General features: G+C 45.1%; 2 protein-coding genes across 4 annotated transcripts in view; one reads left to right on the plus strand and one right to left on the minus strand.

Annotated features, from left to right (window-relative positions):
- Positions 1-811: 811 nt before the first annotated feature.
- On the plus strand, positions 812-3,189 carry LOC136287613 (carbohydrate sulfotransferase 8-like). Its single transcript, XM_066180380.1, has 2 exons — positions 812-911; positions 2,375-3,189. Exons 1-2 carry the CDS (start codon positions 812-814, stop codon positions 3,187-3,189), a joined length of 915 nt encoding a protein of 304 aa, XP_066036477.1.
- Positions 3,190-6,865: 3,676 nt separating this feature from the next.
- Positions 6,866-17,125, minus strand: part of XDH (xanthine dehydrogenase) — a 48,272-nt gene continuing 38,012 nt past the window's right edge. For all 3 annotated transcript variants that reach the window (XM_066178144.1, XM_066178142.1, XM_066178145.1), the window contains 11 exons: positions 16,844-16,989; positions 16,169-16,250; positions 15,506-15,601; positions 14,648-14,776; positions 13,581-13,655; positions 12,693-12,745; positions 11,481-11,595; positions 10,768-10,833; positions 9,001-9,189; positions 8,386-8,553; positions 6,866-7,645 (listed from right to left, as the gene is read on the minus strand). In XM_066178144.1, the coding sequence (XP_066034241.1) occupies positions 7,595-7,645; positions 8,386-8,553; positions 9,001-9,189; positions 10,768-10,833; positions 11,481-11,595; positions 12,693-12,745; positions 13,581-13,655; positions 14,648-14,776; positions 15,506-15,601; positions 16,169-16,250; positions 16,844-16,989 (1,170 nt within the window). In that variant the 3' untranslated portion in view covers positions 6,866-7,594. The remainder of the gene's footprint in view (positions 7,646-8,385; positions 8,554-9,000; positions 9,190-10,767; positions 10,834-11,480; positions 11,596-12,692; positions 12,746-13,580; positions 13,656-14,647; positions 14,777-15,505; positions 15,602-16,168; positions 16,251-16,843; positions 16,990-17,125) is intronic.

A 17,125-nucleotide genomic window follows, 5' to 3' on the forward strand; every position in this document is an offset into this window, starting at 1 on the left:
CCCCCCCTCGCCTGCAGCAGCGGCGGGCAGGGCTGGCCCGGGCACAGAGCACCCTCTGCCGGGAAAGGCACGGCTGTCCTGGGAGAGCCGACACGGCCCGCAGGAGCTCCCGAGCTGGGGTTCCCGCCTCGGCCGGGGGGGAAGGAGCAGCACGTCTACCTGCCTGCATGGGAGCTCATCCTACCCACCCCCCCCCTTTTTTTTTTTTTTTAATATATTGAGGCCGCTGCACTGCCCGGTCCCAGATTTTAAACAGCAGAAGGAGACAAACAGCGGTTCAGCCCTTCCAGTCCGTGGCTCATCGTGGACCTGCCACATGACGCCGGCTGTGCCCTGTCACCTCCCCCGCCACAGCTTCTGGCTTAAAACACCCCCAGCAGCACAGCGGCGGGAGCCGTGGGCCAGCACTTGCCTGCCCCGGCGCGGTGCCGTCCCTCCCCACAGCGCCGTTCCCGAGCGGCGCCTCACTCCGTGCCAAAAGCAGCGGAGGACAGGGAGCGTCGGGGGGCCAGGGACGTCTTTGCCCAGGCGGCTCTGCAGGACCCTGCACAGAAGCGGGGCTGCAGGGCCCGCTCCTCACAGCTCTGTCATCTGGCATGGCACAGACTCTGAATGAAAAGGCAGATTCTGCCTCGAAATCTCACCCGCTGTGCCTCAGGCTGCTCCCCTGCCCCGAGCCGAGCTGCTGCCCAAACAGTACTTTAACCCAGCTCTGGCTGGGTGTGTTTAAATAAACACAGGAGGTTCCCCAGCACCCTTCCCTCGGGTCCCGAGCCGCTCTCCAGCACTCGGCGCCCAGCACACCCCAGAAATGCGCTTCCTTCCCCGCCTCGGCCTCTCGGCCGCCCTGGCCATCGCCGCCTTCCTCGGCTGGAGGCTGCTGCTCCAGACCCCGGCCCGCAGCCACGGAGGTAAGGCCTGGTCACCAGGGCGCTTCTGCATGTCCAGCAGCCCTTCTGTGCCACGGGGGAAGTGACCCGGAGCTTCTTCCAGAGGGTCTACGTGGGCAAACTGCCGACAGGACAGAAAATGCCCCTGGCACGGTGTTTGTGGAGAAAGCCTTTGCTGTGGGGCCCTGCAGCTTTATATCCTTAGTGGGGTCATTGATCTCAGGTGTGGCGGGGGAAACGGGTGTCAGGCTGCTGGGGGTAACTCCCAAAACTTTCGTTAGGAAAACTTTTGTTTTGTTGTGAAATGCTGTTGGGAATGCAGGAGGGAGCAGGGACATTGGGGATTATTGCATTTCTTTCCTAAAAAATGCATCCTTCCCCTCCAGTTCTCATCATTCCAGGGCAAAGTCATTGCTAGATTTTGCACATTGTCCTTCTGGGGCTGGGTGAGTCAAAGAGCAGCTTCGGATAGCTTCAGGCACCACTGCGTTTCTTCCTGTGTTCCTGATGTCCTTTGCCTAATTTTAACTGTGCTTCTCTGCTTTTAACTGTGCTGCTCTGTACAAGAACCTTCCCAAATATTTAACTTCCCGAGGACCCAGAACAAACCATCAAACTGTCTCCCCAGGGCTGCCAGATGCCTGAACTGAGCAAACAAGGCAGATGTGCTGCTGCTAAAGAAAATAAACTAACAAGGCAGGCATTAATCTTCCACATTCAAACCCACTCTGGCCTTTTCACATCAAAAATAAGAAGACAAAAAGAAAAAAGCAAAGCGGAAATTTGAGAAATTAAACTCACTCTTATAGAGTCTTTGTATTCGCTTTTGCCTTTTATATTTGCTTTGTTGACGTCTCCCTTCTCTTTGCTTTTTACTTTTTATTTGCTTTTGCCTTTTTATCTACAAGAGAAAAAAATTACATATGGGAGTGATGCAAGAAATGATGTCATTTGGGTCCCTAAATCACCCTGAGCCATTAAGAATAATCCCTAACTTTCATATATACTTGATAGCTGATGTTAACCTATTAACAGTTGCAAAAGGGTTTGCAGGATATCATGTATTTGTAGCTGCAAACCAATTCACTACTGCCTGGTCTCTCAAAATATTTTAGACTCTTTGGTAAACTCACCTCTGTGATGTTCAGTTGCAAGCAAGGAGTTAAAAGCAAAAATTATGATTTAGTGGAGAACTGGGCCCATGGAATAAATCTGTGGTTGAGATCAGTCCTCAGGCATGGTGATTTGTGGAAAGAGGGGTCTGGGTGTCCCCATGGTCATGGGGACAAAACCCCATTTTCCAGCAAAGCCAAGCTCTTTGCCAGACAGGGCTGGTCTCCCCTCTCCTACCCATCTTTGTCCACGCTGAATCCTTTCCACACTGGAATAGCTGGAGAAGAGCCTGCAACAGCACTGTGTGCTCAGGGTCTGACTTGAGGCACTGTGTTCTTTCCTCACCCCCATCTCCAAATGCTGTTACCCAGGTGACCTGGCCCTTGAGGCAGAGGAGGGCTTCACTTTGACACTGGACACCTTCCTTCACGTCCAGCAGCTCAGGAAAAGGAGGCTGAGAGCTTTCTGCCACCAGGCAGGCAAATTCACCACAGTGCCAAACAGCTGGGATGAGAAAGCCACCCTGCTCCCGAGTTTGAGGGTGAACACCAAGATGGACCTCCTGTACTGCCAAGTGCCATCAACAGGGGTGGAGGAATGGCATCAGCTTTTGGAGAAGCTAGAGGAGGAAAATGTGACGCTGCCAGTGCCGCTCCCCTACCGCCGGCTGCACACTAGGGAGTCATGGCTGAGCAGATTCAACCAGACGGAGAGAAAGGCCATGCTGGGGTCTTACACCAAAGTGCTCTTTGTCAGGGACCCTTTCCACAGGCTGATCGCCACGTTCCTGCAGGGCATGGGCATCAGCCCATCCTTCAGCAGCTTCGTCCAGGAAGTCCTAGACAGTGGAATGCACAACAGCAGCGTGGCTTGGAAACCACTGGTCAGCCTGTGCCGGCCATGCCTCATCCAGTATGACTACGTGGTGATGTTCGGCTTCCTCAGGCAGGAGCTGGGCCACCTGCTGCGCCGGGCTGGGCTGCCTGCGGGCAGCCTCCTCCCCAGGCTCACCGACAGCCAGGTGCAGTGGACCTACAGGTGGTTGTCAGAGCAGATGTTCAGCGAGCTGTCTGCCCAGCAGAGGAAACAGCTGTCTCATTTCTACCGCTGGGACCTTGCTGCTTTCCCATTTTCTAGCAGTTTCCTGTCAGACCACCCCAGCACCACAGAGACCTGGGAGAAATAGCCCCCACGGAGGAACTGTTTCAGGGAGCGTTAATCCAAAGGCCAGTGCTTCAAGATACTGACAGGGCTTTGCTTCCCAGCTGCTTGCAGTGAGGTTTTTCATGCCACAGTCCAAAAGATTTGTCAGAGCTGAGACAGACCACTGCCAGGGATGGGGGATCAATGCAGTTGAATCGTGTTTAAATGTGACAAGAGCAGGCACTAGGGAAACTTGTGGCCGTGGGACGTGGAAAACTGCGTGACCTGAACTGTGACGGGATAAACCCAACAGTTGGGGTAGGGTGGGTTGGACCTGCTGCAAACCACAGCAGCATCACGTGCTGTGCCCGCACTGACATTGCCTTTTCTGAGCTCCATTTTGGGCCAAGAGGTTTGGCAATGGCTTCTTCATGACAAATCTTCCCATGCAGATAAGAAGTGCTCCCAAAGGAGCATGTCTCCTGGAGACTGAGATATGACACAGGGTGGCACACCCTGCTGGGGAACCACTGGCAATGTTCCCAACCTTTTCATGCTCAGGGAGGGTCAAGCCTGGCCCATCATTTTCTGTTGCGTGTGAACTGCTCCTGTTTTACATACTCACCTCCTATGGGTCTGGGCTCAAGTGGGCCCTGGGGATGGGACCCAGTGCTGGTTCCATTCACAGGTTTTGAGTTCGGTTCCCCTCCTTCCAGGGCTGACTCCAAGGGGCCTAGGCCAGCGTTCAGCTTGGTGCACTAGCCCTGACACAAGGAAGTGCCAGTGCGGACCAAGCATAGCCACAGCACCAGACAGACTGCCTCCCACCTTCTGTCAGCAACTGGTGGGCCCTCTAGAAGTGCCCAGAAGCATCAGAATGCATCACTGTGCTGCTATGGAAAACAGGATGTGGCTACTACAAGCTCCTGCTGGCAGAGAAGCACAAGGACTGAGTCTGCTTTCTCTTGGACTTGGCTGCCAGCGTGGCCAGACAGAGGCCCAGTCTCTCCAGCTGGCTCACGGCTTCATCCAGCTGGGCAGCACGGAGCAATCACCCGCCCTCTCCCAGCCTTGGTCACTGAGCTGATCTGACTCACAGCCCCTGGGAAGGGTCCATCTTTGTCAAACAAACACCAAGCATGAGCTGAAGTTGTCTGGATTTCAGATCCTGACACATTCTGACCATAGCTTACTTTTTTAAAGAGTATTTAGCAGCTTTATTTTGCAATGTTGTGACATTCACAGAGAATTCCACATACATTCATGATATCAATTTGACAGTGCTCGTTAAAGCATGTTAATAAAAACTGTTGATTACAACTGACCTAAAACAATTACCAAAATCTTGGCCTCCCTCTCTCACAGACGGCCATGCAATTAATGGCATTAAAACATCAGATCAGCTGGGCTCCTTTCACACTCCCACAAACTGTCCAGCCGCAGTAATTACTATTTAAGGGCCGTTATTGTGCGCAGTACTTTACAGTCTAGCAAGATGGCATAGTTCCTCTTCTGAGGATAGACTTCAGGAAGAAGAAAAGCAGCAAATTTCCAATTATATGCCGTTAAATTAGTCTTGTATCCATGTTCCATTTCACTGGAAAGTACTAGAAAAGGAACATTTTTCTCTTCATGAGTAGCTTTCCCTCCAGTGACAGTGAGCTGAGACCCCACACAGAGAGATGTTGTGTGAGGAGATGGGACACAGCACCTGGCAGGGGACAGCGTTGGGCACTCAGGGCAGGAGAGCTGCTCCTCTACAGCTTTGTAGTGCAGAGCACATCCCATTGTCAGGGATCTTCTCTTCCTGCCGGCCCTCCCCAGTGGGTCCCAGTCCTTTCCTAAGGTGCCTGGCATTTAGTTCCACAGGAAAGCAATGTATGAAACGCTCAGAGATTGAGAAGTGATACGAAAACCTCAGCTTCATGTTCCTTCGAGTCCCACAGCACAGTGGTACACTGATCTTTCTGTAAATTCCTATTAGCCTCCAAGCTCCTTTTCCCTACACCCTGACAATCAGTTGCTGTCATTACTTTGCCACCCTGATTTTATACCATTGCCCTCCCCAGGTGTTTGATATAATTTACATTCAATTCCAGTGCACCCCAATAGAGAAGTGTTTCTTCTCTCCATCAGCTGGGTATCAAGAGGGCCCCAGGCTGGGCTGGGCATGAGGGCCAGGGCTGCTGCCTGGGAAAGAGTGGCTCACTGATGCTGCAGAAAACTGGCTCCACAGGTCTGCCCTGAACAGCCTTCTCTGACCACTGCATGTAGACAGAACTTGGCAAATGTGCTTCCAATTAACTCACAAAGCAAAGAGCAAAACAGAGACTTGATACATCTAATTTAAAAAAATTTCACCTGACCAGGCAGTCACTGTGACTGTGTGAGACACAAACCCATCCTGAAATGATGAAAATGCCAAAACCAGGAGGAGAAAGAGCACTTATTCATCTTGCTGGTGACATCCCAACATCTCCCAGGACTATCACAGGCCTATTGTGAACCCTGGCAACTTTCGCCTGGGATGACACTGGGAACTCCTTGGTATCCTACTCTGCCTGTGTCTCCATGCTCTGCTTTAACACACATTTTTACCTTTGTATTTCTTCTCATCCTGGTCTGAATGATTACATCCAGCAATCCCACTAGGTGGAATTCACATAAACAGCTGATACCAATTTTACAGACTTTTTTTTTGCATCCTTCCCTGGACGCCCAAGAATGTGGACACACAGGCTCCAATAGCTGTTCTTGCACATGAATTATCATGTTTTCTTCTCTAAGAGATTTTTTTACATATTACCGACTTTCAGGAGAAAGCAAAAATGTGTTCTTGCCCAGTACCTCAGAGCTTAAGAAACACCAATATCATATTTCAATTAATAAAACAATTACATAGCAAGTCAAACAGGCACAAAATACTTCCTGCAATTCACATATACAAATTCCCTTCTTCGAGATGGTAGATCCATAATATTTCAAGTTGAGAAATAAATCTACACCTTTCCAAGAAATATACCCTGGAGTGCTTAAAAAATATTTCACACTGAGCATACATTGTCCAGTCCTAAGATGAAGGCCAATTTTAAGAAGTTTGTATATGAGCAAAATTTTATATAAGGAGTTACATCCTCTTGCACCATATGTTTTTGATGGCTCTGGGAGTGCAAAAAGAGAAAAAGGACATTTTCATAAAGCAGTAAGCCAGAAAAACAGATAAAACTTTGCAAATGATAAGTAGGCACAGTATGTGGCTGACACCATCTAGAGATAACGTGATCCAGTGTTGAATCTGACAGTGACAAAACCTGTAAGGAGGGATGCCCAGCACTAAATCCAACATGAAAAATATATTCAATCCAGATGACACCAGATCATCACATAGGAAGCACATTTTTAGACAAGCAGTCCCTGTAGCAAAATGTACCCAGTCTCTTACATTCAGCAAAACTAAGAACCCTCTTGAAAAGAAGGCAAGGCCATGACAGCAAGGGATTGACCCTAGAGGGCACCCAGAGCCAGCTAATCCCCAGCTGTGCCCAACCTCCTCGTGCCCCTTGCTTAGGCTGGTATAAATTGCCTTGGGAACATCGATGAGCAGATCTCTCTGTTACTCCAAGGTCTCTGATGTCCTTTCCTGTTTAAAGGATGGGGAGAGATGTGGAGGTGTGGGATGGGACAAGTATGTGTAAAACAAAGCAGCATCTTGCTGGAAGTACTCTTGGTATATTTAGTTTTTATTTTTTAATCAGAGAAGACAAGGTAGCACTTGAACTGAAATCTCATTAAAGCCCAGGTGCAGACAAAGCAACAGTCATTAATCTTGAGGTAAATCAGTTATTGGCCACATTTTAACCTTTTCCTCTAAAACACTTTTGTTACGCAGGTAAGACCATCTTCATTAGCCAGCATCAAAAATCCTGCTCATCTCCCTCTAGGATACAGCTGACTTTGTGTGTAAAGATGACATAACAGCGTCCAGCCCTCAGCACCTCTTACACCTTCCCCCATCTCAGCTAGAGGACTCTATGTCTGGGCTCAACCCATTTAAATCCTTCTTGGCATAGCATTACAAGGTGATACATCTTTTCCCCATAGCAGGAAAAAGAAGAAATAACCACCCTGCAATTTCTCATTGGCTGGTAAGAAGCATCCTTGCAGCAATTTTATATGAAACCTGTAAGATTTTTTCAATTACACCTGGGTAACATCACCTTCAACTTACTCTTCTTTTGAATTTACATCACAGCTATAATCTGGCAGCAATTCCCTCTCATAGAGAAAACAATGATTGGACAATTAATTGTGAAAGCTCTGTGAATCAGTGGATGAGCCACATGGACACAGGTTGTTGTTTTTTTTTTTTCTCCATTATAGTCCTACTGCCTTGTGGTTCCTCTGGTGTAAGCTTAGTTTCAGCAGAGTTTGCTCCTCAAACCTTCTTCCTACACACGCACACACCATGGCTTAAAGGTCCCTGGCTCAGCAGAAGGGCACTGTAAAGAGAAAAAGATATTTGAATTGGCAACAAATGAGGGTCCTGTCCAGGGTTCACCATGTCCCACAGTGCTGCTTTTCAGGTGGGGGACTTTGTACACATGAAGATAGGAGCTCCTATCCCAGTTTTTCCAAACACAGAGATGTCTGTCTCATGGCACTTCTGTTAGAGGCCTGATGGTTGACTACTACGGAGCCCTGTGACAACACTATGACAGAGCAGCCCATGAGAAGCCAGTGGCAGGGACAACTCCTGCGCTCCTTCAGATCAAATCCACAGCCTTAAGGAGACTCGTGTGGCCATAACATTCAGAAGAAGGGAGGACTTGAAGGAACACTTTTCTCCCCCTCCCTTGCTGAGGGACACCACTAAATCACACCGTGGCCCTCTCCATATGCGATGATTCTCTGAGAGATAGTCAGGAGCATCAGGACAAGGAGTCAGTGCCTTTGTTCCACACACAACACTTGGAGAATGGAATGAACTGAACTTTAGAGATACTGTACAGCAGCCCTTCATGCAGTGGGAGCCCTAGCAGTGCTGGGCTGTGGATTTGGCTCTCAGCTGATGGCACATTAAATGAAGGATAACACCCATGAAACAAAACCCATCTACTGGAGCAGGGACAACGCCTCCCCATCCTGCCCTAATCCCAGCCCCGGGGCCCTGTGACTTCCAGGCACACTCCCCATGGGGCAGGCTGGCCAGGGAGCAGACTGTGAGGCCAGGGACTGTTACCAGTTTGGTGAAGATGTCCACACAGGCATTGCGGATCCTCTCTGGGGTGGCAGGGCTGTCCAGCCTGAACGCCTCCGTCAGGCCAGAGTCCTTCCTCGCTGAGTAGATGGCATCTTTAATGGCATAAAACACTGAGGCAGACAGGAACAGAGGGGGCTCTCCCACAGCCTAGATAGAGCACAAGCAAGAGTGAGCCTTTGCCCTCCAGATGCGAACCTCAGTCTACCAGATGTGCTCAGTGAGGAAACATGATGCTAAAACAGCCTCCAGTGTGCTTGGTGTGATCAGTGAGGAAACACTGAGGTAAATCAACCCTCAGTCCATTTAAGAAAGAAACAGGAAGAAAACACAAGCTTTCTCACACAGCAAAGCCATTTCAGTTCTGTCCAATGGACAATCAGGGCAGCAATGTGCAGGTTATTTCAGGTCTTCCTAACTAGAAAGGGGAGTACACACATTTCTGATAAGAAACAGAAAAACGGAAAAACATCCTGATGTCAGAGTAACCACAGCATAATGAGATGAACTGTTTAGACACACAGGATCATGACTTTATCCCACTCAGCTTCACAGTGTTGTGGGGCAGTAAGAGGCCCACAGACCTCACAGGCATACCTTGGATGAGTAAACTGCCTTGCTGTTGGGGCAGTCACGGAGAAGGGACACGTTGAATTCTGTTGGGATGTCTCCAAATGCTGGGATTTTGTACATGCCAGGCCCTCGAGTGTACAAGTTCCCTTCAGGAGAGTAGCGCAGCTCCTCCATGGTGAAGAGCCCAATGCCCTGCACGAAGGCTCCTTCTATCTACAAACACATCCAAACAAGGTTACATTCTCTTTGTTGTTGTTGTTCTTCCCTGCACAAGGACAAACAGTGACAACATCCACCAGGGTTTTCAACCCTCCCCACCTGACACAGATCCTGCTTTTTATCTCTAAACCCTTGTCCCTTCTGCTGAGCACAATCTTTGCACAATTCCTGTGTTCCCACATAAATGTGGCTGCATTTCCCCGGCAGGTGAAGCGATTTACAAATACACGCAAACAGATTTTTTGTAAAGACTGGACAGGAATTTTCTGATGAAGCAACAGAAAAAAAAAAAAAATCAATGATAAAATATTGATTTCTTCCCAGGCAGGTGAACACTGAATGAGTTCAACTTGCTGATATATCAAAGGACAAGCAGACTAAAAGGACTAAAGATGGAATGTCTAAAGACCAAGTATTTTATGCTTTCTATTTCAGTATAAATGCTTTCCTAAGTGCTGCAAATTATCAGGTCGGCTGTGCAGACACCTGCAAAAACACTCCCATATCCATTTAAGTACTAAAAAACTTCTTTCCATTTTTTTTCTACTGTAAATTTTAGGAGAAAAAAGATTATGAGAGAAGGATGTTCTTGAACAACTCTGCAGAAAGCAGCTGTGCTCTCTGTGCCCACTGAGATATAGGACAGCCAGAGCAGTCTAAAGATTTGGCATAAGCATTCATTGACCCATCTCTATGCACTTGAATTTCTGCATTCATGCCACATCCTTTCTCTCCTGTGCCCCCAGATCCTCCACAGCAATTAATGGAAGGATACAGGAATTGAAGACCCCTTTGGCAGGCTCCATTTAGCCCATCTCTTAAATCCCAAATCTAAAGCGACAGACTGCAAAGACATAAAATCTCTTTCTCACCTTGGACACTTCCAAAAAAAAAATCTCTTTCAGAAAAAATGCCACTTTCAAGGAAATTTCATTTTAGCTATAGCAGAGCTTTGCAACTCATGCTCCTCTCTCACCCCAAATCCTGGAGCAGTTTCATTGGGGTTACACCATATCAACATCTAGAGTTAGCCAGCAAGGTAAGATGGCTAGGTAAGCATACGTCCAACAATTCATCTGTTGGTCTGGCAAACAACCCTGTGTTTATTACCTTTATCAGCTAAGAGATATTGTGATTATTACTGCGTAAAATTTTGAAGTAATCTTGTGCCTGCCTAAGGACTTTGTGAGATAAGTGACCGGTCCAACTTCCTATTGAGAATTCTACATAGCAGCAGCTGGAGGACAGAATCTGCCACCTTAACTCTTTAGTCACAGGAGAATTTTGACTAAATTAAATAAATTGAATATTGACAGGCAGAAGTATAAATATCAGGTGTGGGATTTAGCCTGAAACACATCAGTGGGGTGGTGACTGGACAATATCCTGTAGTCTTATTATTCAAGCCAAAAATCCCCAAACCCTAACAGAATATTTCCCTATGTAATTCTGTGCCAATTTAAAAAGGTGGTGTTTACAAAGGCACAGCCTGGAGAGGGATAATAAATAGAAAAATCTGAGAGCAGTGTGATTGCTTTGATATGATGGAAACAGCAATTCTTTTTCATTTACCTGTCCTATATCTATGGCTGGGTTCAGACTGGTACCAACATCCATAACAATGTCTGTGCGAATGTTCTGAAAAACAGGACGAAAGGGTAAATCAACACCCATCTCTGGAAATGGTCCACCATGGTCTCGTGTGAGGAGTATCCAAACACTAACCCATATCATCTTATCTCAGCTGAACTTTTCATTCTGACTTTTAATCTGAGTTCACTCCAATAGTAACTCAAAGGAACTCACTGCAGTTTTCTCCAGAGGTCCAATGGACCTGGTTAATATTAATTCCAAGATGCTGGTATCAGTGGTCTGTAGCTGAGCATAACCAACTAGGTCAGATCCTGATTAATTATTTTTCTTCTTTACTTTCTTTCTTTCTTTCTTTCCACAAGTCTTCAGTATTATTTTTTAATAATTAACTCAATTCCAGGATGTTTCTGTACTTTTGTGCCAACACAGTGCTGCTATCTCTTACTCAAGCAAATCCAATAACTTTTGCAATCATTAATTAAGCCCCAAATCCCCGCAGGGGAGATAATTATTGTTTTATTACAGTTTACGGATTGCTGCACTGTGGAACAGAGGAGTTAAGAAATTTGCTGAAGGTCACACCAGACCAATGACAGAGCCAGGAATGGGCTGACACCCAGTATTTGTTCTGAGTCTCTGTGAATGTTCCTGTCACCAAAACACGGAGGGCTGTTTCACTGCTGACCCCTTACCTTGTGGTCACCTGTCAGGCAATCTATCTCAACCTCAGAGCAGGCAACTCCATAACTGAAGTAAGAGAATGGTTTCCCTTCATTCTTTTCAAAGTTGTAGCCAACATCTGGAATTCTTGATACAAAGAGAAACAAAACCACATTTCATTCTGTGAAGAAAACCATATACAACTACATTTCTGCTTATCAAAATCCTTATTCTCTTTTGTTTCATTCCTTCTGTCAAGCTGATGCAGAAATTAAAACTGTAACAACTATAAATAGATGTCTGCTAAATCTGCTCTGTATTCCAAAACTCAATTGAAATTATCAAACTCTTTAAGCCATCATTACTTGCCCATAAATCTCAGGGTTTGTGATGACTATTATCTACCAATCCAGTATAAAAATCCTTTGCTTTTATAGTGCAAGTGAATGTTTCTTTAAGGCCAATAAATTTCAGAACATAGTCAAGCTGAAGCAAAAACTCTCTTAAGCTTAGAACTGATTTTAAGCACAGTTCACTGCAAATTTTGCATCTGACACCTTATACTTTATCTGAAAACTGGTTTATTAAAATACTGATAAGTCACTTGATTAAGTGAAAAAAAATACACGTCAGAGATGCAAAAGAAATTAATACTTAGTGTATTTTAGCCCTAAATAGGTTCTTCTCAACACTGGGTTTACTTATTAATGTCAACCTCTCTGCCTTAAAGATGATGGATCTCTGCTTTCCTCCAGCAGTAAAGCTGACTAAGAGAAGTGCCTCATTTCAGAGCTACACAGGGTCCAGCAACAGTATGAAGTGGGAGAACAGTGCTGGAAACACTGGTGTCTGCTCATGCCGCAAGAGACAGGATTTTCCTCAAGGACAATCCTTGTCCCCTCTTATCCCTCATGGCGGTTCTAGTGCAAAACCAGGTCACAAGGCTGACCCAAGAGCAGAGCCCCAGGCAAAGCTCTGATTTCATTTATGCTTCTTCAAACGAAGGTCAGCTGGAATGAAGTCAGATCTACTCCAGGTTTACCTGTCCTGAGAGCTGTGCTCCATCAGGAATCGATTCTCCCCAGCCAGGAGATTGTTAATCTCAGTTTACCACTTGGAGGTAGGAAAGGGAATGCAGCTTTAATTTAGAGCAAATTTTAATTTGGGGGCTGTAAATCCTCCCAGAATTTCCCTGCAATCCATGCAACCAAGTCAGTGCCTCTGCAGTGTGAATTTTCACTCACCTATAAAATCCTGTGGCTGACAGGCTGACACAGCTCTCATAGGCAGTTTTAATCTGGCAACATAAACAAGAGTTTGAAACAGTAAAACGTACAATCAGACCTGTCAAAATAACTGCACAAAAACATTTCCAGGAGGCCTCAAGTAGAAAATCTCCAGTGACAGACAGGTGTCACTCTACCTAACTCCAGCACTGCCAACATCATGATTGCAGCTGCTTCCCCAAATAGCTCCGTCAGGTGCCAAGGGCAGAACTTGAACCATTGGCAGAGAATGAGACCTGCTTTTGTTTGTCTCTCTCAGCTACAGTTAAACTTTTAGCCTCAGAGACAAAGGTTGAATTGACAGGTCATCTTAACTTCAGCGAGGGAAATTCTATCCTGCCTTAAGAATCACAAAGTCAAAACTCCTCAGATGAAGAGCAGAGCTTGGATCTGAAGAGAGCCTTACAGCCCATCCATCTCTTCTCATTGAGGGGACAGAGATATTGCAGACAAGGAGCACTACAGGGGCTGAATGGCAGCTGAACAAGAGCTGTCCATGCTACAGAATCCATTCATTAAAAATCAGGTTTCCTTCTCTACAAGACTGTAGCCTGACTACAAAGATATATGTAACCACTCAAGCCTTTTGTCTGATGAAGTTTGTCATAGGCAGGCCCCAAAATTTGGAGAAATCTCAGGATTAGTAATAACTGATGTCTTGGGGATGACCTCTTGCAAGCTTTAATTACTTGGAAATCAGTGCCATGTTTGTGTTTCATGGTCTTTGCTCAAATCTATGCTAGAAACATGCAGAAGGCCTGAAGGACACACCTGCACACGTGATTTGCCAACTAAAACAATCTCTGACAATGTCCACTTGTCTCATGACACATACAAACAGCTTACCCAATCTTCCCAGGATCCTTTGGGATTAGACTGTTTGATTGGCTCAAGTCTTTTTAAGATAGTCTGACATGCATTCTAAAAGAGAGTAAGAAGAAATATTTTAAGATTTGAATAGCTACCTTATGGCATTAAAAGTCCCATAAGAGTTTCAAATAACCATCTATTTAAACCAATATTGCCTTTAGGACTTTGGCAAATCATAAAAAGGAACAAAGTTCACAAGCGTGAATGTCTTGCTACATAGGGAGAAATGTTGCCTGAAAAGGATTTTAAAGGAGATTGGCTGTGCTGATGGCAAAAAGGAATCCCAAATTCAGCACAGAACTTTCTGGACCATGACAAAATATAAGAAGTCCAGTCATTTATACACTAACTTTGTCGGTACCCCATCTCTACAGGACAGCTCAGAGCAGCTTACAAGATGATCCTTTAACATTGAAAGAACAAAAAATTTTTTCCCAAAATTCAACCTACTCAGATAAGTTGTGCAGAGAATAAAACCCGCCTGATGATTTTAGTTGGCAGGTTTCACTTCCCCTTTTCTTTTAAACTGAGAATGGCCAGTACTAATTTCTTCTTTTAAAATGAAAAAATCACATACTCTGCAAATACATGCATTGGTAACTCCACCACGGCAGACAGCCATGACCATGCCATTGCTACACCAGAACATTTGCTCTGAGCTGATCAACACTTAGAGCTTGTGGAGCACAGCTCTCAAACCATTTGCTATTAACACATGCAGCAAAATACATATGTTATAGATAAGGCTGAATTAATTTCTTAGAAGCTGGCTATTTAAATGGATGCTTTGTTGTGCTCATTTTAAGCAATCTCAAATACTCTATTTTTAGAACTACCAAAGGACTTGAAGGAGTTTTGAATAACTTGAAAAAATACAGTCATTCACAATCTAATGCCACTGGTAGCTATACCAGGTAAAGTTATGAGGCATCCTTAGACTGCCTTTTGATGGTTGTTTTCCTTAAGCAATGGATAAATACAGGACAACTTTTCATGCCCTGGAGCCCTCCCTTGTAACCCCCTCCTTTAAATAACTTCCATACGTGGACGGCCATTCCATTGATGTCCGCGCTGACTGAAGCGGCTGTCGGGGAGGTATTGGGGACAGTGTTTGTGCTGGTCTCACTGATGTAAATTTTGGAGGTGGGGACTCCCAGAGCCCTGCTAGCAACCTGTGGAGCAAAGGTAAACAACTGGTAAACAAACAGCACTTCTTATCCATGAGCATTGTCAGTCATTGCTTGCACTGCCAGGATCCACATTGCAACTTCTACCCTCTCCCACCATAAACTTCATTTTTCTTGCAGACTGAGTTGTTCCAGGGACTGGGAACTAGCCAAACCATTGTTATATTTGCATTTCACAGACTGAATGTGTGTGAACACATACACTTTTACCACAATGACAGACATTCCCTTCACTATTATGAGACTAAATTCTTCTCTCAACAGTTAAAAGAAACAGAAGATCAAAAGCCCTATGATATTTTCCTTTCATTTTCCTGCCAAAGGAATGTTGCTCCCTTAAGCCTTTTTAACTACAAAGGCACTTGCATATGCAGATATATATGTTTTCAGTACAACTAATTTTTGTATAAAATGGATGTAAACTGTACCTTTATGAGGTGAACTGAAATTGCAGAGAAGTTAAACTGTAAGCATAACCTGCATTATTTACATAATGAGATTTAAGATGATGAAGAATCTAATTGTAATACTCAGTTGTGATAATACTCTGGAAATCTAGCACTGCTGCTCAAACAATGAAAAGGAATTAGTCCTGATTTGTTACTCTCTGCATGCACACAGAGGAGGTGTCAAGGTGTCTGAGGCAATACTGTAGGGAGAGTGTAATTGTCCTGAAAAGATGTCTTACTCAGTTAAGCCCAAACTCATTATTACCTGGATCATTTTGGTGTGAAGTCCTTGACCCATCTCAGTCCCCCCATGTGTAAGTAACACAGAGCCATCTGTATACACATGGACCAGAGCTCCAGCCTACAACAGGGAACATTAATCATCATAAATTAACTAGTGGAGTACTTAGCAGAATACAGAGAGAATTCATTCAGAACTAGACTAAGGTTGTTCTTTGATGCAACTAAAGCCAAGTGTTTACACTTGAGGTAGGTTTGATTTAGTCTCACCAACTCACTAGAAGTCCCAATGACATAAACCCCAGTCAGTATTTTCAGCTGAGAAAACAGGTGAAATAATCCAATCCTGTCCCAGTGAAACACAGATGCACCCTTTGCCTCAACTTTCCAACACTAGTGACAGTCCATCAAATCAGCTCAAACACAGGAGCAGTGTTTCTACTATTGGGAAAGGCAGGGAAATCAACCTAACACAGTACCATGGAAATGTAGCTATATTGTGGTATCTTTTGGACAGTACATACTGGTAACTGTTGTGATGCTCATTTTGCCTTGAAAAATGTGTGCTCTTTCTTAACTAATTTACTACTTCTTCAAGAAGTTCCAGTTTGATACAAATGGAGGAGGGCTCGGGGGAGGCAGCATAAATCCAGCTTCTCTAGTGAAAGGGCAAATGACATTTACAGACCTGGTTGAGAAATGGGACAGTGAAACTGATGCCAAATTTGGTAGGAATGATGCTCATCCCTCTCTTTTTCCAGCGGTTCTGCCTGCAATGAAAGAACATTATTTGTATACCCATGAGCCTTTTATCATAAATCAACACTGTGCCTCCCTGTGACTGTGCATCAAATAGAAATTAAATACCTGACTATGATATAGACAGAGTTAATCACTAATTTATATTAAAGAAAGGCTTTCTTTGTGTCTTCTAACAAGAAGAAGTTCCAACTGAAGATGCTTTTTGCAAGCATTATAGAAGCAGTTATCCATACTATTAAGTGGTCAGTTGTCATATACAAGCCAACTAAAATGTCTGTAAGGCAGAGGAAAGCATGAACAGAGTGCCTTGATAGTCATGTGAAAATCCTAGCTGGACTTAGCAGGCTCCCTCTTCTTTGCTACATTTCACTTACAAAATAACATCATGTTAGGTCTGATTCTGGCCTTATTTATGCTACCAGCTCACTGATACTACCAGCTCCTCTGACAGTGAGCACGAAGGGATTTCAAAAAGAGAAATACTTAGAAGTCAGTCTGCAAATATAAGGTGTGATTTCACATCACTCGAGTTGCTAAGAGAACTTCAGAAGTTGGTAGGCAACAGGTGCAGCCAGTGACAAGACAACTCCAGAGCACCTACTTGTTGAATTCTTCAATCAGTTTCTTCCTGGCGTGATAGCTGGAGCTGGACAAACATTCATCCCAGCATCTTCGTAGAGTAAATCCCTCCAGCTTTTGGTTAAAATGAGTTGTGTCTCCTTCGTGGTAGAGATTGAGCTTCCGCACCTTCCCAAAGAGACGTAGAAAGGACAGGCCAAGTTTAATGCTTCAGACAAGGAGGGATGAGATCTAAAGTGTGTTGGTTTCTAATTTTACTCCTTGGCTCTTTCTACAAAGAGCCAAGGAGAAAAACAATTAACAA

Source organism: Chamaea fasciata, unplaced genomic scaffold (assembly GCF_029207755.1).
Source record: "Chamaea fasciata isolate MVZ Bird 193981 ecotype frontalis unplaced genomic scaffold, bChaFas1.0.hap1 SCAF_3, whole genome shotgun sequence".
Lineage (NCBI taxonomy): Eukaryota > Metazoa > Chordata > Aves > Passeriformes > Sylviidae > Chamaea > Chamaea fasciata.